The sequence below is a fragment of the Miniopterus natalensis genome, chromosome 2 (assembly GCF_054644295.1).
Source record: "Miniopterus natalensis isolate mMinNat1 chromosome 2, mMinNat1.hap1, whole genome shotgun sequence".
Classification (NCBI taxonomy): domain Eukaryota; kingdom Metazoa; phylum Chordata; class Mammalia; order Chiroptera; family Miniopteridae; genus Miniopterus; species Miniopterus natalensis.
This window is the reverse complement of record NC_142082.1, coordinates 97,530,737-97,555,983: the sequence shown is the minus strand read 5'-3', so window position 1 is coordinate 97,555,983 and position 25,247 is coordinate 97,530,737. Positions and strand designations below refer to the sequence as shown.

The 25,247-nt window shown below is 39.3% G+C and overlaps 1 protein-coding gene across 3 annotated transcripts in view; it reads left to right on the top strand.

Moving 5' to 3' along the window:
* Positions 1 to 25,247, top strand: part of FRY (FRY microtubule binding protein) — a 505,671-nt gene that overhangs the window by 398,271 nt on the left and 82,153 nt on the right. For all 3 annotated transcript variants that reach the window (XM_087814426.1, XM_016213841.2, XM_016213842.2), the window contains 8 exons: positions 591 to 778; positions 1,797 to 1,891; positions 3,363 to 3,970; positions 4,944 to 5,041; positions 5,454 to 5,624; positions 9,717 to 9,857; positions 13,600 to 13,779; positions 15,463 to 15,624. In XM_087814426.1, coding sequence (XP_087670552.1) covers positions 591 to 778; positions 1,797 to 1,891; positions 3,363 to 3,970; positions 4,944 to 5,041; positions 5,454 to 5,624; positions 9,717 to 9,857; positions 13,600 to 13,779; positions 15,463 to 15,624 — 1,643 coding nt within the window. The remainder of the gene's footprint in view (positions 1 to 590; positions 779 to 1,796; positions 1,892 to 3,362; positions 3,971 to 4,943; positions 5,042 to 5,453; positions 5,625 to 9,716; positions 9,858 to 13,599; positions 13,780 to 15,462; positions 15,625 to 25,247) is intronic.

The following is a 25,247-nucleotide window of genomic DNA, read 5'->3' as shown; positions in this document are numbered from 1 at the left end:
CATTTCTATATCTGCATATTTATAGGCCATTCTGAGGAGCAAAGACTTGGGTCCAGGCCTCAGTTGTGTTTAGACTTACCTATATTCACTAATAGCTTCCTCTACATTCACAAGTACTCAGAACATTTGTTTCTAACCAATTGTCTTATGAAAAGAAAAGCTGTGAAAATATCCCACGTAAAAAGTAGTACAGAACAAGAATGTGGGGAAATAGAAGGGTAATAAATAGTAATACATTTGGGAGCACATATGTGTCACATACTGTACTAAGCACTGTTAAAGTTAATTTTCACGAAACTTCTATGAGATAGATGCTATTATTCACAAGATAATAAGGAAACAGGCACAGCAAGAATAAGTTTCTTTCTGAGTCTGAAAGCTTCTGGTTCAAAACCAAGACTTTTTCTACTAAACTATGCTCTTTAAGATTTATTAAAATTTTTGTGTTTGCTTGTTTAATTATTAGTTTTTAAATAAGTACCACAGGACATAGCCATGTGCAGTGAACCTGTTTCAAACCTTCAGATAACTGTTGCCCCAGACTTTGCAGAGTGGCAGCTGATCTGGTCTCTGGCCTCTTGGTGCCCTAGGCTTCCGTCTGGAGCAACACTTGAGTGAGGTTGCATTGCAGACAGCCCTGGCGAGCTCTTCAAGGCACTATGCCTGTCGGTCCTTCCAGATATTCCGGGCAATCAAACAACCTCTGTCAGCACATGCCTTGTCTGACCTTCTCTCGAGACTGGTGGAGGTGATTGGAGAACATGGCGATGAGATTCAGGTAGGGAAGAAAAGACCACCAAACATCCTGTTTCTCTCATTTTAGAGAGAAGGAGCTAACGACCTTCTGAGAACCTTGTCTCTCTTGCCAATTATTCCAGCCCTTTGGACACATACAATTCATAAAAAAATTTTAGAGGTTGACTTTTATATTTACAAAAGTCATTCCCAGGAGTCTTACTCTAGAAACTCCACAGCTATTATTTGTCTTATTCAAGCTAACAACTGAACATTCTTTGGTGACTCTTCTTTGTTGTTTGTTGTTAGTTTTATTTGGTAGAGGACAGAAAGTTGTTATGTGTTTTTTGTCATTTTGCAACTAACCTAGAACGTAGTTGTGCAAACTCTCACCCAGAGACAAGACCTCCATTGTATCCATGCAAAGCACTACGCTTCTCTGCATGATCAGCCTTCAGTAAACTGGGAAGAGCTGAAGAAGTAATGGAGAGAGTGGATGTCACAAAAAGACCCTGTAGGTAGAGCCCAGAGACTGGGGACCTGAGCAGGTTGAAAGCCAAGGGCATTACCTGCTCTGTAGCTTGGGTCAAGCCTTATTTTCATCAGAAATGTGCTTGCATCTAAGGAGGCTGCATGCCTATAGCTTATTTTCCTCCTCCTGGTCATGAGAAGTGCTGTTTAAAATGCCACTGAGGCACAGCCCTTGCACACATCTCTCAATCTCTGCCTTCAGACATTGCAACTCTGTATTTCAAATGCCCACCATGCCTGCCACCTTTAGCCTTGTCCATTCCCTGCTGGATTTCAAATGAGATTGCTCTGTGGAGGACCTCAGACCTAGGAAAATAAATCTTTATTATCTGCTAACTCCTGGGCCACCCGAATTTCCTCAGTGGCCCTTAAAATTTGTTTTTAAACTTTGTAAATTAAAGTACTAATAAGTATTCAGCTTTCAATGATATTAACATTATTTGAATAAAGTTTGCATTAATTAAATTTATATCCAGGAAGTTAACAGTGGTTACAAGCAGTCCAAAATATTGTCTCTGCATATTTGTCAGGGTTATGTAATGGAAGCACTCCTGACTTTGGAAGCTGCCGTGGATAACTTGTCTGACTGCTTGAAGAACAGTGATCTCCTAACTGTATTATCTCGGTGAGAACCAGCTTAATGGCATTTTGAAATCAAATATACTGTACTGAATACTCGGGAGATTCCTTGACTTTGGGCAAAGCCCAAAGAAAAAATCTAGTTTTTGAAGTCTATTGATGACCTGAAAAAGTATGTATCACATTTTCTTAAATTAAAAAAAAGGGGGGTTGGGGAGAGTTATGACACACACATATATACACATTATAAAAGTATTTTAAAATGTCAGGAAGATAGATACCAAATGTTATCTCTAAATAATACCAATAACAATGATTTTTCATTTTCTTTTTTATGTCTTTAAGTATTTTTCAAATTTTATATATTAGATTGTACACAGAAAATAAAACTAAGTATTATTTTAAATAAATAAGCACAAAACTCATCTGAACCATCACTATAAAAACAGTTGGAATAAATGTTGATTTTACTTGCAGAATTTCTACCTTAGGATCTTTTTTATTTTATAATTCCTTTGCTTCTGCTGGTGTTTAATAACCCATTTCAGATCATTCACAATTCCATATTCTACCTGTAAAATTGAGTTCCTTGTGCTTAAAACTGAATCAGTAATGTTATATTGCATTGGGCCTTCTTTCATTGTTAAGTTGAGCGTTTTTTATGGGTAGGTAAGCTTGCTGACATCATACGTATTTATCTGTATAAACCTACAGCTTCATCTAAATTAGTAAAAATTATCAGAATGTTGATAAAGAGTTTTACCTTTTTAGCCTGAAATAAGCTTTGAAATCATCTTTCACAAATTAAGTGCAAAAAACTTCCTTTGACACAAATATTTACTATTTTCTTTCTTGATAATATGTTCATTTCTTTTTTTTTTTTTTAAATATATCTTATTGATTTCAGAGAGAGGAAAGGAGAGGGAGAGAGAGAGAGAAAAACATCAATGATGAGAGAGTCATTGATCGGCTGCCTACTGCACACCCCCAACCGGGGATCAAGCCTGCAACCCGGGCAGTGCCCTGATCGGGAATCGAACCCCTATCGTGCAGTGCCCTGATTGGGAATCAAACCCCTATCGCCCAGATCCTAGGTCGACGCTCAACCGCTGAGCCACGCCCGGCCGGGCCATTTCTATTCTTATCACTCAGTTAATAGAATATTAAAGTTTGTACCCAGCATGTATATTTCATTTCGTAATTATTTCTACCCAAATTCAAAATATCTAAAAAAGGAGATCAGCCAATTGCTTATATCTTTAACCTATCAATAAATGGAAGTTACTATTAGGTTTTGTTTTTTTGTTGGTGTGATGTTTGATTTTCTTGTTAAGCTTGTAAAGTTTTCTTTTTCATCCTTTTAAGAATAAGAACACATATTTCTTTAAGTTTACGAGTATGGACAAAAAGGAATAGATAGTGATATTTCCAAAGAATGATTTCCCTCCCTTGTTCATCAGTGAATCTTCTCTGAAGCATGTTGGCTTTCTACTGAACTTTTTCATTTGTATACCCAGTTCTTCGTCACCAGATTTAAGCTCTAGCACTAAACTCACAGCAAGCAGAAAGAGCACAGGACAACTAAATATGAACCCTGGAACAGCCACTGGCAACACAGCAACCGCAGAACGCAGCCGGCATCAGAGAAGCTTCTCTGTGCCCAAGAAGTTTGGTGTTGTCGACCGATCCTCAGACCCACCTCGGAGTGCCACACTGGACAGAATCCAAGCTTGTACCCAGCAAAGCCTCTCCTCAAAAACCAGAAGCTCATCCTCCTTGAAGGACAGCCTCACAGACCCATCACACATAAATCATCCAACCAACCTGTTGGCCACCATCTTTTGGGTCACAGTCGCCTTGATGGAATCTGATTTTGAGTTTGAATACCTAATGGCCTTAAGGCTGTTGAACAGACTGCTGGCTCACATGCCACTGGATAAAGCTGAGAATCGAGAAAAACTTGAGAAACTCCAGGCACAGCTCAAGTGGGCAGACTTCTCAGGGTTACAGCAGCTGCTGCTGAAAGGGTTCACCTCCCTCACCACCACAGACCTGACCCTGCAGCTTTTCAGTTTGCTGACACCAGTGTCCAAAGTATCCATGGTGGACTCATCCCAAGCCATCGGTAAAGCCAACACACTCCCTGTCTTACAATTCTGGTGTTTAGGTCCATGTTTATCTAATAAGAAAATGTGGGTTTATTGCTTTTAGCAGTTCTGCTTAGAAATGTTTTGTTGGGACTAGTTTGTTTTATCTTTTAAATTTTTATATAACATAAGTCACAATTATTTATAATTTAGAAGATATTTTTAAGGCAATAGCATAAAAGGGACCGATATATAAGATATCGGTCACTTCTTTATGACTTCCATATCAAACTGCAGATACTGTTAGTTTATTCCATTGCTCTTGTACACATATTGTTTCTTTTTTTCTTAACTCCTAAATCTCTTATTTTTTTTAGACTTTCTTTTCCTCCTGAGAATTCTCTTGATTCCCTGTTGTTTTGAATTAAGCCAAATCAACAAATAAGATTTTTTTTTAATGTTTTTATTGATTTGAGAGAGAGAGAGAAGGAGAGGGAGAGAGAAACATCAATCACCGCCTCCTACTGGGGATCAAGCCCTCAACCCAGACATGTGCCCTGACCGGGAATCAAACCGTCAACCTTCCCATGCATAGAACAATGCTCAACAAACTGAGCAACACCAGCCAGGGCAACAAACTAGATTTTTAATACCATCGCATGTGGTACGTGATAAGCTAGAGCTCATCACAGTGGTGCCAAGCAATTCATCTTTTAAAGAGCCTGTTTGATTACATAGATAAGATTTACATGATTCACCTGTGTCCTCTCATACAGGTTTTCCTTAAACTATGTTTTTTGATAAAATTTCAAACTGGGGCTTCCATTCATTTTATTCTGCTTTTTAAATTTTTGGTTATACATTTTTCCGGATTTTGTTAGATCACATTAAAGCTGCTTCAAAAAACTGCATTTGCATGACCTCAGGATGAAATCTGTAATGTGCTTTAGCACTGTTAACAGCTAAAATGCACCATATTCAGCCATCTCCATTGTATTCTCCCTGGCCCAGGGTTTCCTCTGAATGTCCTGTGTCTCCTGCCCCAGCTGATTCAGCACTTTGAGAACCCAAATCAGTTCTGTAAGGATGTAGCCGACAGGATCGCTCAGGTATGGCTTATAGTTCCACTCAGGCAACCCCATGTAGGCTTCTCAGAAGGCCCACCGTACCAGGCTGGGAGATGGCAATGAGTTTCACAAAACCCCAAAATAATAACTGATAGTGCTCATCATTAACTTTCTGGGTGGCTGATGCATAATGTCTCTTTTGATTTCATTATTGAAAAAGCAGGTGGAAAGAATTAGTGAAAATTATACTAGCGAAATTACTAAGATGAGCACTTACACAGCCTATCAAAAAGTGTGTGTGTGTGTGTGTGTGTGTGTGTGTGTGTGTGTGTGTGTGTGTGTGTGTGTGTGAGAGATCAGTTTTCCTGACTTCCAGGACTGAAACTGAAATTGCTGACATTTCTTCCTATTCATCAGTCCATTTTATATCTGATTGATTTTCCTCTCCTGTAAGGTTTGTTTGGAAGAAAAGAACCCCAAACTTTCCAATCTTGCACACGTCATGACTCTTTATAAAACACACAGCTACACAAGGGACTGTGCCACTTGGGTCAACGTCGTCTGCCGGTACCTTCATGAAGCATATGCTGACATCACCTTGAACATGGTTACTTACCTGGCAGAGGTAAGCTCTTCAATTATTATAATTTCCCTGGGTGAAATATTTATATGGAACTGATAAGACTTCATTATTGAACGCATATTATACATATAGTATTCCATCTATGTTGGAATCATTTTAAATCCTCACTACAACCCAGTGATGTAGATACTATTATAAGAACTTGAGGCCCAGGCAGGTTTAGTAATATGCCTTAAGTTTAAGGCAGCAGAGCCTGCTTTGAACCCCGGCAGAGATGCCCCTGCAGCTTAAACTTCTTTATACTGCACTGACACCTGTCAGCACGTGGCAGCAGCAAGCAGCTTTTATCCTAATTACTCTCAGTGTTCAAATCTTATTTAAGAAGTCACTATGTGGCTTGATATGTTTAATGGTCATTTCTCTGAACTAATTCACAAAGTACACATTTTGAAATAACATTTTATCTTCATCTCTTATGTTTGCTTTTAGAATTGGAATGGGGTTTTTGTCCCCCTACAAATGTGTTCCTACTCTGATTTCGGTGTTGGTTGGTGCTAGAAATACACAGCATATGGGACTAGGAATGACATGTATTCTGTTTAGCAACTGCAGTCCCCAACCAGCCTAGTGAACAAGGTCAGGAACTCTATGAGGAAATAACTGAGAACAGTTGCCTTGTTTAGCATTTTCAGTGTTGCTTTTCCTTTGGGGACATGCCTTCATGCCTCTGCCAGGGCCTTGTCAGAAGTGGTGAGGACAGCCCATTCTAACTTCAGTTATGTCACCCCCTCAGCATCCAGACAGGTTAAAAAAATCAATCACTTTCTTAAAGGCTCCACAGGACTGAAAGCCTCTACCTGGAAGAGGGTAGTTGTCCCATCATCAACATTTATGGTTGATCCTGCAGAATTATGATTTGCGATATGGGTCCAAAATATGTGATCTGTACTCAACTGTCAACAGCCCTGACTCATTTGCTCTTTCCATCCTCCCATCCTTGTACTTTAAAGAGCCTTCAGAAGTGCCATCTGGCTGCTTCTGATTATCACTCTGGTCACATCTATCCCCCCAAGAGTTAATGAGCCAGTTAATGAGCTAACATGCACACCTCAGCATGCAGGAGTGAAAGATAACCTGTGCAAATGTCCTGCTTACAAAGGTAGGTGGTGCCTGTCTTTACAAAGGTAGCATGTGAAGTACCAAGGAGGCAAACTTATTTGGATTGCTAGACATAAAAGTTTCAAAAATACAAAAGAGATGTGACATATCCATACAAAGCAATATTGATATTTAGAAAGGAATGAAGTATTGACACATGCTACAGCATAGATGAACCTTGAAACCATTCTACTCAGTTAAATAAGCTAGGCACAAAAGGACAAAAATTATATGATTCCACTTACATGAGGTATGTAGAATAGGTAAATTAATAGAGACAGAAAGTAGAGTAGTGGTTGCCAGGGGTTGGGGGCAGGAATTGATGAGGAGTTATTGTTTTATAGTTTTAGCTTGGCATGGTGAACACATTCTGGAAATAAATTGTGGTGATGGCTGTGCAACAATGTGAATGTACTTAATGCCACTAAATTGTTCACTTAAAAACAGTTAAAATGGTAAATGTTATATATATATTACCACAATAAAAAACAAGTAGCCCTGACCAGTATCGCTCAGTTCATTAGAGTGTCATCCCTTTCCCCGAAGAGTCACAGATTCAATTCCCAGTGAGGGCACAGACCTAGGTTGCAGGTTTGGTTCCCAGTTGGGGCACGTATGGGAGGCAATCAATCAATGTTTCTCTCTCCCATCGATGTTTCTTGCTGTCTCTCCCCCCCTTCTAAAATCAATGAAAACCATATCCTTGGGTGAGGATTTTTAAAAGTAAAAATAGATTACCCAATTTGTTTTTCAGCCCTTATCACAAATTGTCACCAACATTTTCATTATGAACTTAACATCCCACCATATATAATATACAGTAATACCTATTTCTATTACTCATATGTTCTTATAGCTGTTGGTCATGCACATACATATAGCTTAACTTAGTTGTGGTCAGTATTTCCATTGAACCTGCTCTGTTCACTGAACATTTACTTTGTGTGTGTATTGCTATGTGTTGACATAGCTCACATGGTGTATATAGCACATGGTAGATATAGCACAATTTGCTGAACCGTCTCCCTTTTGTTGTTTGTGTTCACAATTATTTTCTATTACAAGTGGTCCTTTTGTGTAGACTTTTTATCAGATCATATTTAGATCATTTCTTCTAGTGGCATTTCGCAAAGTAACTCTCCAGGTAAAGGGCATGAATGTATGGATATGTTATGAGTTCTACACATTTCAGAAATTGGTCTTCACAGAGATTTTCCATCTTTACAGTACTGCAATGTATAAATATTCTTGTTTCCCTTTAGCCCCACTAAACTATCATTCTATTTATTAGTTATTTATCAGTTATTATTGTTGGTACTTTAAAATTATTCTCTTGATGTATTTCCTTTCTAGTGAATATATTCATTTTTCCACATACTAGGTTTGCATAGTAGTGTATTTCTTCATGTGTTAACTGCTCAGTTACTTCTTTTGACTACTTTTGATGTGGAATTTGAGCATTTATTTGAATCATTTCTATTAATTCTTCACTCTGAACCTTTTATCATGATGTTTGTCACATATATTTTCTCATTATTGTGCTCTTCTTTTTGAAAATATTATGATTATTTTTCTGATTATAAAAGCATTATGTGTTCAAAAGGTAAATTTGGAAGGTACAGATAAGTTTAAAAAAAGATAAAAAGAAAAGAAAAAGTATCCAATAACATTATTTAGAGAGAAGCACTATTAACATTTTGTTGGATTTCTTTCCAATGTTATTTCTATATAACACACATTCACATCAAAACCAGCATTTTATTACAGAGAAACTATCTACACTTCCTATTTCTTTTTTTATTGAATTTATTGGAGTGACATTGGTTAAGAAAATTATATAGGTTTCAGGTGTACAATTTTTTTTAATATATATTTATTGATTTCAGAGAGAGGAAATGAGAGGGAGGGAGAGAGATAGAAACATCAATGATGAGAGACTCATTGATTGATTGCCTAGCCAGCAACCCGGGCATGTGCCCTGACCGGGAATCGAACCCTGATCACCTGGATCCTAGGTCAACACTCAACCACGCCTGGCCAGGCTCAGGTGTACAATTCTATAAAACATTCTTCCTCTTTCACTTAATGTTAGCTAATATCTTGCACTATCTTTAAAAATGTCATCCTGCCCGGCCGGGCGTAGCTCAGTTGTTGAGCATCGACAGGATCCAGGCGATCGGGGTTCGATTCCCTGTCAGGGCACATGCCCGGGTTGCGGGTTAGGCAGCCAATCGATGACTCTCTCATCACTGATGTTTCTCTCTCTCTCTCACCCTCCTTTCCTCTCTCTGAAATCAATAAAGATATATTAAAAAAATAAAAATAAAAATGTCATCCTATTGACTACATGATGTCTGTAAGCATACAATTCACCATAATTTATATATCCATTTCCCTAGTGGCCAACATTTCAATTGCTTACAGAGCTTTCTTGTTTTGTATTGTGTGGGGGGTTTTTCCCCACCATTATAAATAATGCCATGGTAAAAACTCATACTTAAATATCAGTGTTTATCGCTAGGTTTGGAAAAGTTCCTAAAAGTATAATTACTATTTCAAAAGATTTGAACCATTTTAGTACTCTTGATCTCAATTGCTGAATTATCTAATTTACGTGTCCACTGATGTGTAAGAATGTCCATCTTATATCCTCACCAATACTATTATCAATTCCTAATCTTTGCCAATTCAATAACTGATAAATTGTATCTTTTGTTTTCATTTGTAATTTCAATAATTAGTGGCATTTGATGCTTTCCTTTTGAGGTTTATTTTGTTATATTCCATTGTGTGAATATTACATTTATATATTCAGAGCTGCCTACATGGCCTTTGATAATATCTTCATTTCTTCAGTAGTTAGGATTTTCTTCCCCTCTGTGGAAACATTCAATCATAAATGAATTGGGAAAGATTGGTGCTTCTATGTGAAAAGCTGGCATCAGACTGACTAAGACTGTGCCTTGCCTTCCACAGTTGCTGGAGAAAGGCCTGCCAAGCATGCAGCAGCCCCTCCTGCAGGTCATCTACAGCCTGCTCAGCTACATGGATCTTTCAGTTGTTCCTGTAAAGCAGTTTAATGTGGAAGTTCTAAAGACCATCGAGAAATATGTGCAAGTGAGTATTTAAATAACTGCATTTATGAGCCAGGGAGTCACTACAGAAGGACTGAGGCCTTGTATGTAGCTTGCACTTGGCCACCCATCTGAGTATTCATTGATATTCTAATACACTGAGACAGTCTGGAGTGATAGCTGACCACACCCCGAGTAGCACACTGAACAGACAGACAGGACCAGGCCCTGATGAGTTTCTTCAGAGGACACACATATACCTCTTGGGGCTTACAGGTTGGATATTAAAAGCACACACTGGCTGAGAGGGCAGAGCCAGGGTCTTGTTGTAATTTCCCATTTCAAAGAAGGAGAAAGGGAGAAGGAATTTGCATGTCCCTGTTTCTAGACCAGGTGTTTCAGTATGCAAAGAGTTAATTCAGAGGGTCAAATTACCACTTTAAAGTTGAGGGAACTAAGGTTAAGTAACTTGTATAAATGTACTTGGAAATACTCCAGCAAACAAACCAAAGAAAATGTTGGGATAAACAAATCAAGATGATGAAATGTACATGGGGATACATTTTACTAGCCTCTCTGTTTTGTGTATATTTGAATATTTCTATAGTCTTTTTAAAAAAATTTTAAGACCACCTTGTTAAACCATACAAAAGAATAAACTCAAAATTGATTAATGACTTAAATGTAAGATTCAAAACCATAAAGCTCCTAGAAAAAAACATAGGCAGTAAAATCTCAGACGTTTCTCATAGCAATTTTTTTTCTGACATAACACCTTGGGAAAAGGAAACAAAATTAATAAATAAACAAATGGGACTACCTTAAAATAAAAAGAGTTTGCAAATCAAAGGAAACCATCAACAAAATGAGAGTACATATTCTCCAATGATACATCTGATAAAGGGTTAATATCCAAAATTTATAAAGAACTCAGTTTGACACCAGAAGAACAAACAACCCAATTAAAAAGTGGACAGAAGACCTGAATAGACATTTCTCCAAAGAAGACATACAGGTAGCCAATAGACACACACAAAAATGTTCAATGTCACTAGTCATCAGAGAAATGCAAATTAAAACTACAAGGAGATACCAACACGCACCTGTCAGAATGATTTTCATCAATAAATTAACAACTGCCCTGGCTGGTTTTGCTCAGTGGTTGGAGTGTAGGCCACAGACCAAAGGGTCCAGGGTTCCATTTCAGCCAAGGGCATGTACCTCAGTTGCAGGCTCCATCCCAGCTGAGTGTGGGGCAGGCAACCAAATGATATGTCTCACATCAGTGTTTCTCTCCCTCTCTCCCTCTCTCCCTCTCTCTGTCTTCTCTCCCCCTTCTCCCTCTCTCTCTCTCCCCCTTCCACTCTCTCTGAAAAGTAATAGAAAAAATATCCTTGGGTAAAGATTAAAAAATAATAATAAAGAAATCAACAACCATCTGTTGGTGAAGATGTGAAGAGAAGGGAACCCTAGCACACTACTGGAGGGAGTGCAGATTGGTGCAACCACTGTGGAAAGTAGTATGGAGTTTCCTCAAAAAATTAAAAATGGGATTGCCTTATGACCCTGAGATTCCACTTCTAGGAATATATCAAAAGAAAACCAAAACACTAATTCAAAAGAATATGTGCACCCCTATGTTCATTGCAGTGTTATTTACAATAGCCAAGATTTGGAAGCAGCCAAAGTGTCCATCAGTGGATAAAAAAAGTTGTGGTACATTTACACAATAGAATGCTACTTGGCCATGAAAAAGAAGGGAACCTTGCCCTTTACAACAGCATGGATGGACCTAGAGAGTATTATGCTCAGTGAAATAAGCCAGCTGTATATCTGAAACTGGTGCAGAAGGGTATTGAATGTAAACTGTGGTTGAAAAATAAAAAGAATATTAAAAAACAAAAAAGAAACTAGCCCCAATATCTTATTCAGTATATGGTGGAGCTGGAACCCATGTCCACCTGGTTTCAAAGCCAGTGCCTGTTTTCTTATATGGGTACCCTTCCTAGCAGGACACTTGCTGAACATCAACAAACACCTACAGATTGATTCTTCAAAGCCTTACCCAGGACTACTAGGAAAAATGAAAGAAACAAAAAATTTTAAAAAGAAATATTAAGAAAGCCAACCAGAACAGTTTCCTAGAGGCTGGAAGTTAACATGAAACACATGACCACAGACTAAACATGGGGGGCCCCAGGCCATTGGGAGCAGTACAGGGTCACCATGGGGTAAAGCGGGGGAGGGCCCAGCTCAGGAGCATAGAGATCTTGCTTGCCACATCTAGTCAGGCTATTTTGCTTCAGGGGTGTACTTGGTGAGTTTCAGAGTTCAAGAGTAAATACTCAGTTTCCTCTGATTAAACTCATTGACAAAACCATTCACTGTAATTTTAAACATTTCTTTTCATCTTCATTTACCAATCATATTACTTGCCAATATTATTTTAATGCTTAAAAGTGATTTCCAAGTGTTTTAGTTTTTCCTTTTTCAGGTGATTCCAATAATAGTTGTGCCATGTGGTAGGTGTTGGCTAACATTTTCTCACTTCACAGCACTCATGGAAGACAGAGGGTCAGCTAACATCTTCCTACTAATTGTCTGTCCCGTTTATGGCTTTATTGGGCTGCATATTCTATCCTAAGCCCTTGGGCCATCTCTGGTACTAGATATCTTAAATGGTAGCTAATTTCACATTCAAACCATGACCACTCTTGTGCAAACTGAACCGCAAAGGAAATATGTTTTATATCATGTGCTTCTATCCCAAAGCTTAGGCAAATAATAATAACAGCTTTTATCAAATTGGTTTATATATGTTTAATGTTTTTTTGTGGGAGGACTTCAGCCTGCCTGGGGGTTGTCAGGGAGACAGAGGTGGTACAACAAAGTGAGTTTTACAGGAAGAGTCGGAGTCTGATAAGCCAATGAGAGGAAGGGCATTCCAGAACCACGGACTAGCATGAGTAAAGGCATAGTGGCTAAGGGGCCTGGCTTGGTTTGGGGGCTACCAGGGGTGGCCTGGGGCAGATCACCTCTGTGGGCCCTGCTCAGAGTATGGACTCCACCCTCTCCACCAGAGGGAAGCCTAGAAGGAGTGCAGGCAGGCAAGTGGTCTGAAGAGCTCTGAAAGACCACTGCAGCTGGGATGGGTGTGATGGATGTAAGTAGAGACTGCCAGCAGGGAGACCAGGTCATTGAAATAGTCCAGACAGAGGCTGGAGAGGCTTCAACTGAGCCTGGGCCAGCAGGAATGGTGAGGAGGGAAGACATCGGAAGGGAGGGACAGAAAGGAGTTAAGAACAGCTCCAGATTCCTGGGTTAGGTCATGAGGAAAATACGGAGCAGAAAGAGAAGAGGACTGGGGGCAGAGACCAGGTGCCCAGGAACAAAAGGGGTGGGAAAAGCCCGAGAAGTGGAGAGGACTGAGGGAGACTGAAAACTGGCAGTGGGAGAATTTTGAAAAAGAGTGGTCAGTAGCATAAATGCATTCAGGGTTGTTTGGGGTTTTTGTTTTGTTCTCTGCTTCTTGTTTTTCAAATTCACCACATTAGCAAAAATGGTACCTTATTTTAAAATGCATTATTTGAATATGGACAAAAGAGGTCTTTTTTTTGCTTGTTTCCTAAATGTAGGTAAACAATATATAAATTATTTTTTTATTAATTTCCTGCACTGTTTTAAATCCGTGAATTCTGACTGGTCATGAGACATTTTAGTAGCTAATGTTACCCGTTTTAAAAATTGAAATTACTGTTAACCACTGAATGTTTTATTTCCCTCAGAGTGTTCACTGGAGAGAAGCTCTGAATATCTTGAAGCTGGTGGTTTCTCGATCGGCCAGCCTCATTTTGCCTTCCTACCAGCACAGTGACCTGTCAAAGATAGAAATACATCGAGTATGGACCAGTGCTTCTAAGGAATTACCAGGGAAAACCCTGGACTTTCACTTTGACATTTCAGAGGTATGTTAACTGTTTCTGTAAACGTTAGCGTGAATATATAGTACAAAGATCACAAGTAGGTGCCTTGAGCAAGAGAAACTAACTGCACATTTACTTCCAATGAAGACTTCTAAGGCCTGACTTAGCTTGTTTTTTAAGAGCACATAGAGTGTCGTATTCACTGGGGCTCTCAATTGACAGCTTTTAAAAATAGAAGCTAGCCCGTTATATAAAAACTGATTTCTAAAAAGACTGTTGTAAAAGGAATGATCTTCAGCATTTTAAACCTCACTCACTCCTTATTTGACAACTGTCCTGTCTCTCTGTCAGCAACCTTGTTCCCTGAATTGCAGCCAGACCAGCTAATGACTGAGATTTGCAGGAATACAGAATTCACCCTTATAGTCGTTCCCCAAGCCACACTGCTTTTTAAACTGCAAAATTACATAAATTCTTGCCTTGGGGGAGAGGGGAGTATGTGGGGTGGGAGGATGGGGGAACTAGTGAACCATGCTAACGAGTCAGGGAGAAAAGAGAGGGCAGAAAGTAGTCAGACTTACCTGCTGATTCAGGAACGAGCATTCAGGAGGCCTATACTTAACCATTTTAATCTAAGATGTAAAAATACTTCACTTTCCTGTGTCTCTTACCCCATGACCCATAAGCCCCCCAAAGCAAAAACTGCGCTCTGTGTATTTTATAATCATGGTCTGGTTCATTCTGGGTACGGTGCATAATAAATATCCTTCAACACTGCTGAATGAGTCAGTTCACTGAAGGAAACAACCAGAGCTCACTTTATGAAGCAGGTTGTGTCCGGGTTGGATTTTCTCACACTGACCCATTATCATTTCAGTATTCAGCATGGTATGTTGTTTTGCTACCATGGTGGTGCCTTCAGCTCTATTCAGTTTGTATATTGTATGTTTTTAACATTTTTTACATTACTAGGAGGGAAAAGCCACTTTTACTCTTTGACTTCAGTTTATTCTGTTCCAAAAAGGCACAGAAAACATGCAGCCAGTCAGCTGCACACCCAGGAGACCCAGCTATTCCAGAACAATGGGCCTTGAGAGCCAAGTTTTAGAATTACCTGTTGGCTTCTGCCACCCCTGGATGTAGGCCCTCGAGCTGGTCTCTGTGCAGGACACTTCCTTGGCACTAAAGCTTGGGACATGCTGCCCATCCAGCCACCACACTCCAAGAATCTCAGGAAGTGAAATTTCTAAAGTGTTGCCCAAATACCTGGTCCTGGCCTTATTCGTTTACATAGTTGAAAAGATATAAATAAGTTAAATAAATTTTTAAATAAATGAGAGTATATAAAGGTTGGGAAGAAGGGGAGGGCTTTTGGACTCTAGTTATCTAGACTACAAGGAATTTTCAAGCTTAAACACCTGACAGCTGACTCTGTTTTCCTGAGTGTTTTGCTTCTAAGCTGTATCAGTGGTTTCTAAAGCATGTTTAAGAACAAGCAATTGGATCTGTTTTCAGCTGCTAAAGAGGGTGGGAAAATGTTGAAGATGCAAAATGACTCAGAATGTGTATTTGAACATCAAGAAAATGAGCCTATTTGTAACATTGAACTTCTCTAATTTTTAATCAAATAAGCAGTTCTTGGTTGCTGCTGGGTAGAGCAATTCCACACACTAGAGAAGTATTAATGAGATAGAAGAACATGTGCTTTGTGCTCTTCTTTCTAAGACACCAATCATCGGGAGGCGATATGATGAACTGCAGAACTCTTCTGGCCGGGATGGGAAGCCCAGGGCTGTGGCTGTCACCCGGAGCACATCCTCCACCTCGTCAGGCTCCAACTCCAATGTCCTTGTTCCTGTGAGCTGGAAGAGGCCCCAGTATTCTCAGGTATAGAGTCCTGGACTTGCAGGATTGGAGGGGAGCCTGGGGACTGACTGAGCCAATGGCCCATATAATAGGGGATTCTTCCACTCACCATCCCGACCTTGCCTGTCTGGGCATTGACACCAGTGATAAGGATCTCCCCACATTCCAAGGGAACCCATTTTCAATTGGAACAGCTCCTTACATGGAGTTGGAGTCAGACACTTTGTTGCTTTGATTCACTGGTCCCACTTCTCTTAAAGGTTTAGGAAGTGAAATCTTATCTCTTTCACATGGTGGTCCTTCACACATTTAAAGAAACTCTGCCCCCTCTGCCACTCACCCAAATGGTAGTTCTCCAAATAATAACCATAGTTCTCTCAATCTGTTCTCTATGGTGGGCTGCACATCCAATGAAATTCTGGCTACTGTCCTCTGAGCATGCCTTCCACTCATGGTCCCTGGGCACAGTCTGAGTAAAACAGAGCAGAGCAGCTAACGGCCAAGTCTCTCTGTTATCACAACCTAAGAGCATTCACTCTGTAGGTGCCTGCATGATAGTACTAATGTCATTGCACAGTTAAGTAAACCCTGCTTCATAAGGCTCTTTTTCTGACATGTGACAGAAGCCCAGTGAAAAATTACCTTAAGTGGAAAAGGAATTTACTAACTTATGTGTCTTAGCTTCAAGCACAGCTGGATTCTAGTATACCAGTTCAGGAACTAGATCCCTAGGCTCTCTCTCCTTCTCACTGTCCCTGTCCTTCCTTCCCAGGAGTGTCCCTGCTTTCCTCTCTGTTGACATCATTCTCAGGCAGTCTCTTCTTAGATTTCCATGGTCTTTGGCTCTGATGATTTCAGAAAGACAGAGGCCTTCCCTCACCACACCCATAGCAGTTCTAGAAAAAGGACTTGCAGTTTGTGTGAGGGAGGCAGAGCCGCACTCAGAGGGAGAAGAGCTGTCCCCAAGAAAAAAAGACCAAGTGGGCTCTAGGCAGGAAAAACACTTTGTGCGCCCAGTAGGACTCACCTTCACTCCCGAAGGTTAGGGAAATGGACCATATAGCAATGCCAGCTGGTGGTCAGTGAGTGTTCACTGAGTTGTTGAATAGGGAGCCTACCGCACTTTATTGGGGATTTGGCAAAGAGAAAGAAATGTATAGCCCATTCCATGTTCCTCTATGGTGATTCCTTCCCAGGATGATAAAATGCCCGCTAAAACAGGGAAAGTCTACAAATCTCTTGACTTGCATCAACATCCTTTGACACTGAAAAGACACTGTATGGAGTGCCTCTTCTATAATTTGGAAAGAAGGATGCAGCAAACTTAGTTCTTAATGCAGAAGATCTTTGAGTGACATTGGCCTCCTAGCAGTTGCCACATAAACTTGAATCAGATTAAAAAGGGAAGTTCATTCTGAAGAGGTCAGGAAGATTGCTTTGAAAGCAATTCTGAAGTACATGAACATTTTTAAGGCTCTGGACACTTTCATTTTATTCTCAAACCACCGTTCATTCTGAGACCTAGTTGGTCTGTCACTGGAAAATGTGATGTCTTACAGGAGAATCTGCGTGCATAAGGTGTATGGAGAAAACCAAAAGGAATTGAAGCTGTTTAACTTTAGGAGGAATAAATTGAGAAAGATTTAATACAGCTCACAAATAATTGAGTTTTTTTAATTCTGCAAAAGTAAAGTTAGTCTCCTTTTTAAGAAAAATAGGTTTGTGCTGCTAACGTAAAAGATTTAATTTGGGAGTAAGGAAAGCCTTGCTAATGCTAAAGGTTGTAGCATACAAGAAAGATTATCAAGGGAAGGAATGAATATCTATTGAAGAATCTTGAGGTTGATTTATAGATGCTGCCCTCCCTTGGAATAACTTAGATCAACACTGTAGGTGAAGGTGACCCTCATTTTTTTTTTTTTATTAGAATAGTCAGTTATTATTAAAAGGCATCCCCAGCAGAAGACATAAGAGACTATGATGACAGTGTAACAATTCAACTGATGTCTGGAAATAAGTAAATCTCCCGATCACTGATGGAGGAAGTACGGACCTCCCTGGCCTTTGCTTTCTGCCAATGATGCCCACATTCAGAGAAAAGGGCCCCATGCGATCGATGCACAGATGGACAAGTGAGGTTTCATGCAATTAGCCATGGACACCTGGATACTTCCTCCCTAGCATCTTCCACTTGATCTGATCATCCAGTCACACATGCTTTTGAAAAAGGATCGAGATGCCAGCAGCATACTGAGCGCAATTCAAAGCTGGAACATTAGGCTGGCAGGGGTCTTCTTGCTTAGCTTAACCTTACCTGGGAGAGGCAGTTAGCTCAAAACACTTTTAATCACCTGTGATCCCTTCTTTCATCTCCTGCGGAGTGTGGAGCTGGAGTTGATAGCTTCTACACTTTTCCTGTCCGTTTAGTGATGCTCCCTTTATAAAAGCAGCTCTTGGTTTTATCAACCCGTATTTCCTCTCCCACAAATGAGGAGCCCTCTTCAACCGTGCCAATCCTGTTTAGAAGCCTGTGCTATGAAGGCCTTAAAAAGTCGTCCTGCATTTTCTTCATTTCTGTGGCAGCTCCTGCTCCTCCAAACCTCAGCATGCATTACCTTTGAATATTTTTGAAAAAATAAAAACAATACATGTTTAAAAATGGGATTCTCCTTTAAATAATTGTTCGGTAGTCCACAGCTTTGGTATCCCTTATTAAATAATTTTCTTTTACCCTTTTTTCTTTATTATTTTTTTTTATTATTACAAATGTCCCTTTTTCTCCCCAATGACCCATTCCACCCTGTCCCATCCCCCTCCCCAGTCCCTCCACACACCATTGTCCGTGTCCTTGGGTGTGCATATATGCATATTAATTCTTTGGTTACTCTCTCCCCCTCTACCCACCCGCCCTCCTCCATCCCTCTGACATTCGTCAGTCTGGTCTATGCTTCTATGTCATTGAATCTATTCTGTTCATCAGTTTATTAAGTTCTTTAGATTCCACATATAAGTGAGATCATGTGATGTTTGTCTTTCTCTGCCTGTCTTATTGCACTTAGCATAATATTCTCCATACTATCCCAAAGGGTACAAGATCTTTCTTCTTTACAACTGCGTACTATTCCATGGTGTAAATGTCCCACAGCTTTTTTATCCACTCATCTACTGACGGGCACTTGGGCTGTTCCCAGATCTTAGCTATTGTAAATTGTGCTGCTATGAACATAGGGGGTGCATATATTCTTTCTGATTAGTGTTTCAGGATTCTTAGGATCTGTTCCTAAGAGTGGAATCACTGGGTCAAAAGGCAGCTCCATTTTTAATTTTTTGAAGAACCTCTATACTGTTTTCGATAGTGGCTGTACCAGTCTGCATTCCCACCAGCAGAGCATTAGGGTTCCCCCTTCCCCTCGCCAGCACAAGTCGTTTGTTGATTTGTTGATGGTAGCCATTCTGACAGGTGTGAAGCGATACCTCATTGTGGTTTTAATTTGCCTCTCTCTAACGATTAGCGATGTTGAGCATTTTCTCATATGTCTCTTGGCTATCTGTATGTCTTCTTTGGAGACGTGTCTATTCAGATCCTTTGCCCATTTCTTAATTGGGTTGTTTGTCTTCCTCTTGCTAAGTAGTATGAGTTCTTTGTACACTTTGGAAATTAGCCCCTTCTCAGATACATTGTTGGCAAACATGTTTTCCCAGACCGTGGGGTTCCTTTGTATTTTGAGGCTGTTTTCTTTTGCTGTGCAGAAGCTTTTTAGTTTGATGTAGTCCCATATGTTTATTTTTTGTTTGTTTCTCTTGCCCTAAGACATGTATCAGTGAAAATTCTACTACGTGGAATGTCTGTGACTTTACTACCTAAGTTTTCTTTCAGGATTTTTATGGTTTGACTTACGTTTAAGTCTTTTATCCATTTTGAGTTTAGTTTTGTGTATGGTGAAAGTTGGTGGACTAGTTTCATTTTTTTGCATGTATCTGTCCAATTTTCCCAGCACTACTAATTGAAGAGACTGTCTGTACTCCATTATATGCTTTTGACTCCTTTGTCAAATATTAACTGACCATAATGGCATGGGTCTATTTCTGGTGACTCTGTCCTATTACATTGATCTATATGTCTGTTGTTGTACCAATACCAGGCCGTTTTGATTAGAATGGCTTTGTAGTATAGTTTGATGTCTGGCAACGTGATCCCTCCCACTCTGTTCTTTTTTCTCAAGATGGCTGAAGCTATTCGGGTTTTTTTTTTTGGTTCCATATAAATTTTCAAAATGTTTGTTCTAGATCTGTGAAATATGCTGTTGGAATTTTAATAGGAATTGCATTGAATTTATAAATTCTGTTGGGTACTATGGACATTTTAATGATATTAATTCTTCCAATCCATGAGCATGGTATATTCTTCCACTTGTTTAAATCTTCCATTTCTTTTTTCAGTGTCCTGTAGTTTTCAGAGTACAGGTCTTTTACATCCTTGGTTAAGTTTATACCTAGCTATCTTATTTTTTTAGTTGCAATGGTAAATAATATTGTTTTTTTAGTTTCTCTCTCTGAAAGTTCATTGTTGGTGTATAAGAATGCCAATGATTTCCGGAGGTTGATTTTCTATCCATCTACCTTGCCAAATTTGTTTCTCAAATCTAGTAGTACTTTCATGGAGTCTTTAGGGTTTTCTATGTACAATATCATGTGATCTGCAAATAATGAGAATTTTACTTCCTCCTTTCCAATTTGGATACAATTTATGTTTTCTTCCTGTCTGATGCCTGTGGCAAGGACTTCTAGTACCATGTTGAATAAGAGTGGTGAAAGTGGACATCTCTGTCTTGTTCCTGTTTTTAAGGGAAATGGTTTTAGTTTTTGACCATTGAGTATGATGTTGACTGTAGGTTTGTCATATATGGCCTTTATTATGTTGAGGTATGATCCCTCCATTTCCACTTTACTGAGAGTTTTTATCAGAAATGGGTGCTGGATTTTGTTGAATGCTTTTTCTGCATCTATTGACATGATCATATCATTTTTGTCTTTCATTTTGTTTATGTGATGTATCACATTTATTGATTTGCGCATGTAATACCAGCCTTCCATCCCCGAAATAAATCCCACTTGGTCATGATGTATGATCTTTTTAATGTATTGCTGGATCTGGTTTGCTAGTATTTTATTGAGGATTTTAGCATCTATGTTCCTCAGGGATATTGGCCTGTAATTCTCTTTCTTTGTAGTATCTTTATCTGGTTTTGGGATTAGGGTGATACTGGCCTCATAAAAAGAGTTTGAGAATTTTCCCTCCTTTTGAATTTTCTGGAATAGTTTGAATAGAATAGGTGTTAATTCTTCTTTGAATGTTTGATAAGACTCGACTGTAAATCCATCTGGTACAGGACTTTTTGTTTGCTGGGAGATTTTTTATTACTGCTTCAATTTCATTAGTTGTTAGCCTATTTAGGTTTTCTGCCTCCTTTTGATTCAGCTTTAGAAGATTGTATGCTTCTAGGAATTTGTCCATTTCACCCATGTTGTCCAGTTTGTTGGCATATAGTTGCTCATAGTATTTTCTTACATTCCTTTGTGTTTCTGTTGGGTCTGTTGTTATATCACCCCTTTCATTTCTGATTTTATTTATTTGGTCCTCTCTCTCTGTTTCTTGATGAGTCTGGCTAAAGGTGCATCATTCTTATTTATCTTTTCAAAGAACCAGCTCTTGGTTTCATTGATTTTTTTGTATTGCTTTTTTAGTCTCTAGGTCATTAGTTTCTGCTCTGATCTTTATTATTTCTTTCCATCTACTTCCTACGGGCTTTTCTTGCTGTTCTTGTTCTAGTTCTTTTAGCTGTTGTGTTAGATGGTTCATTAGATCTTTTTCTTGTTTCTTGAGATAGGCCTGCAATGCTATGAATTTTCCTCTCAGGACTGCTTTTGCTGTGGCCCATAGATTTGGGGTTGTTGTCTGGTCATTTTTGTTTTTTTCCATGAAGTGTTTGTTTCTTCCTTGATTTCATTGGTAACCCATTATTGTTTAATAGCATGCTATTTAGCTTCCATGTGTTTGAATATTTTTGAGTTTTTTTATAGTGGTTGATTTCTAGTTTCATGATATTGTGATCTGAGAAGATGCTTGATATGATTTCAGTCTTTCTTATATTTGTAGAGACTTGCCTTGTGCCCTAACATGTGATCTATTTTTGAGAATGTTCCATGTGCACTTGAAAAGAATGTGTATTCTGCTGCTTTGGGAAGAAATGTTCTGTAAATGTCAATTAAATCCATTAGGTCTAGTGAGTCATTTAAGGTCTGTGTTCCCCTGTTGATTTTTTGTCTTGATGATCTGTCCAAAGCTGACGTTGGGGTGTTAAAGTCCCCCACATTGATTGTGTTGCTGTCAATCTCCCCCTTAAAGCCTCCCAAGAAATTTTTTATATATTTAGGTGCTCCTATATTGGGTGCATAAATGTTTATAAGGGTTATTTCCTCCTGTTGGATTGGTCCCTTTAGTATTATATAGTGACCATCTTTGTCTCTTGTTATGTTCTTTATTTTGAAGACAATTTTGTCAGAAATAAGAATTGCTACTCCAGCTTTCTTTTCCCTTCCATTTGTATGGAATACTTTATTCCATCCCTTCACTTTTAGCTTGTGTGATTCCTTTGTTTCAGGTGAGTCTCCTGTAGACAGCATATATTTGGGTCCTGTTTTCTTATCCATTCAGCTACTCTGTGTCTCTTGATTGGACCATTTATTCCATTTACATTTAAGGTTACTATTGATATCAACTTATTTAATTCCATTTTCCCCTTTATGCGAATGTACCTTTTTCTCACTAATCTTTCTTTTTCTTAAAGCAGTCCTTTTAGTATTTCTTGCAATGCTGGTTTGGTGGTACTAAATTCCTTTAGCCTTTTTTTGTCTGAGAAGCTGTTTATTTCACCTTCAATTTTAAATGATAGCCTTGCTGGATAAAGCAATCTTGGCTGCATGTTCTTGCTTTTCATTACTTTGAGAACTTCATGCCACTCCCTTCTGGCCTGAAGAGTTTCTGTTGAGAAATCAGCTGTCAGCCTTATGGGGGTTCCCTTGTAGGTCACTGCTTGTCTCTCTCTTGCAGTCCTTACTATTTTCTATTTGTCCTTGACATTTGCCATTTTAATTATGATGTGTTTTGGAGTGGGTCTCTTTGGGTCCCTTTGTTTGGAACCCTCTGTGCTTCCTGAACTTGTGTGGCTTTCTCCCTTGCCAGCATAGGGAAGTTTTCTGTCATTATTTCCCCCACCAAGTTCTCTATCCCTTGCTCTCTTTTCTCCCCCTCAGGTACTCCTATAATGCAAATGTTTCGCTTCATGTTGTCCCAAAGCTCCCTTAGATTGTCCTCATGCTTTTTAGGTGTTTTTTTCTTTTTGCTGCTCTGATTGATTTTTTCTACCTTGTTTTCTAAGTCACTTATTCTATCCTCTGCTTCACTGAGCCTGCTTTTAATTCCTTCCAGTGCATTCTTGATATCAGATACAGCACTCTTTATCTCTGTCTGGGTTTTGTTTATGTTATGTATCTCTTTTTTCATGTTTTCACTAAGGTCCTTGATCTTATCATCAAGTGTCTTCTTAAGTTCCTTGAACACCTTCATAATCAATACTCTCAATTCTGTTTCTGATAACTTTCTTAACTTCATCTCATCAAAGTCCTTTTCTGGCAATGTTTCCTGTTCTTTAACTTGGGGGTTGTTTCTTTGTCTCCCCATTTTGGTAGGCCTTAGTGTTTGTATCTATATATTAGGTATATATGCTGTCTCCCAGTCTTGTGGGGAGGGATTTTGTATTGTGAGACCAGTGGAGCCCAGAGGTGTGTTTTCCTTATACTTCTGAGCTCTTTGCTCTCAGTGTGTACCTTTTGTGGGTTCTTTGGGTTCTCCTGTTGTGGTTGGATCTTGATTGTTGTTGACTAGTCCTTGGGAGGACTCTCCTCTCAGGTTGGCTAACTGTGTCTCAGCCCCAACCTCATCGTTTAAGCTGTTGTATGGGTACTGGCAAGGCAGGACAATACCCACTAAACTTCTAGGAAAGAAGGGGTATCTTACAAAATATCTTGACAGTGACAATGAAAACAACCCAAATGAAAATAGAACTGGGAGAGTGAAAGAACACCAGTTCTAGAGGGGAAAAAAATAACTTTAAAAAAAAAGAAAGAGAAAGAAAAGTCAAGCTTAGAGAGAGAGAAGTATATTTTTGTTAATAGTGACTAAAATTTAGAAAATAATAATAATAAACTAAAATGTAAAAAATAGAGAAGCTACTGGGAGATAATAGAGGCAGAGTAAAGATTCTGAAAGAAGGGCCAGCAAACAGTTAAGGGAGAGAATAGGAATAGGATAACAGTTGAAAATGAAAAACTAAAAATACAGTAAATAGAATAAGAGAAACTAACAATCTAACAAAAAGACAGGAAGACAGAAGGGAGGAAAACAAAAACAAAAAAGAAGGAAAAGAAGAAGAGAAAAGAAAGAAGGAAAAAAAAAAGTTATGGCAATGGATTGAGAGGTGAGAGAGAGAGATAAAGCCCTGGCAGGAAGTGAGTCCAATAAGAATTTGGGGGAAACTAACTATAGAGAAAAGCAGTAAACTTGTTGGTTATAATGATAAAGTCCTAGCCATTAAGCAGGACTATCAAGAAAGTCTTGATATTAGAAGCAAGGATAAAACAAAACAAAGCAAAGAAACAAAACAAAACAAGGAAACAAAACAAAAACAAGCTAAGCAAAACAAAATTCTTTTTAAAAAAATAAAATATAATAGGGAAAAAATTTTTAATTAAAAAAAAATTTTTTAATTATTATAAAATTTAAAAAAAAAAATTATTTTTTCCCCCTTTCTCTTCTTCCTAAGGGAAAAAGGGAAAAAACAAACAAACAAAAAGACAGTCAATCAGGTGGGTTTCTTCTGAGCAGCTTGTGTTGTCTGTGGCTCACTGTTTTGTGTGCTGATTTCCGTTCTCCTGGGAGGTACTTGTGTATCAGCCAATGTGAGGAGCTGTTTAGGTTTTGCTCTGGTGTCCTTAGGTAGATGGTTGATCTGAAGCTCTCCATGGACCACCTCCTCTTGTCAGCTATTTTGCAACCTTGTAGTTGCCTGGTCTTACTCCAGTCTTCTGTAGAGTCTTTAGGGTGCAGGATGGCTAGTGTAGCTCAGGGTATCACTCCCCTTACTTAGAGGTTTTGCTGTCAGACACTCACTGTGAGGCAGTTAGTCTCTGCTCCACAGCCAGCTCCTCAGTCCCTACCCTGTCCTCTGATTCTAGTTCCCCAGGCTCTGGCCTACTGTAGTTTCAGATTGACTTCAGTCTGTTGCCTTTTCTGTATGGGCAGTTTCAGCAGCCTGGGCTCAGTGGGTTTGATTAGAAAACATTCCAGTGAGCTCTTTGCCTTCCCAGATCCAGCAGGGGTTTTTAGCATTCCGTCCAGTTCCCAAACAACAGTCCCTGAGTCTTATTCTTGTAATGTCCTCCTGTGAGTTGCTATCCCTTCCCCCTCAAGGCTGTGCCCTGTGGGTGTGTCTGGGGCCTCAGTGAGCTGGATCCGCCCCTTTCCTATTGGGGGCGGTGCTCCTCAGCTGCAGGTGGGCTCCACCCACCCCTTCCCAGCTCTGGTT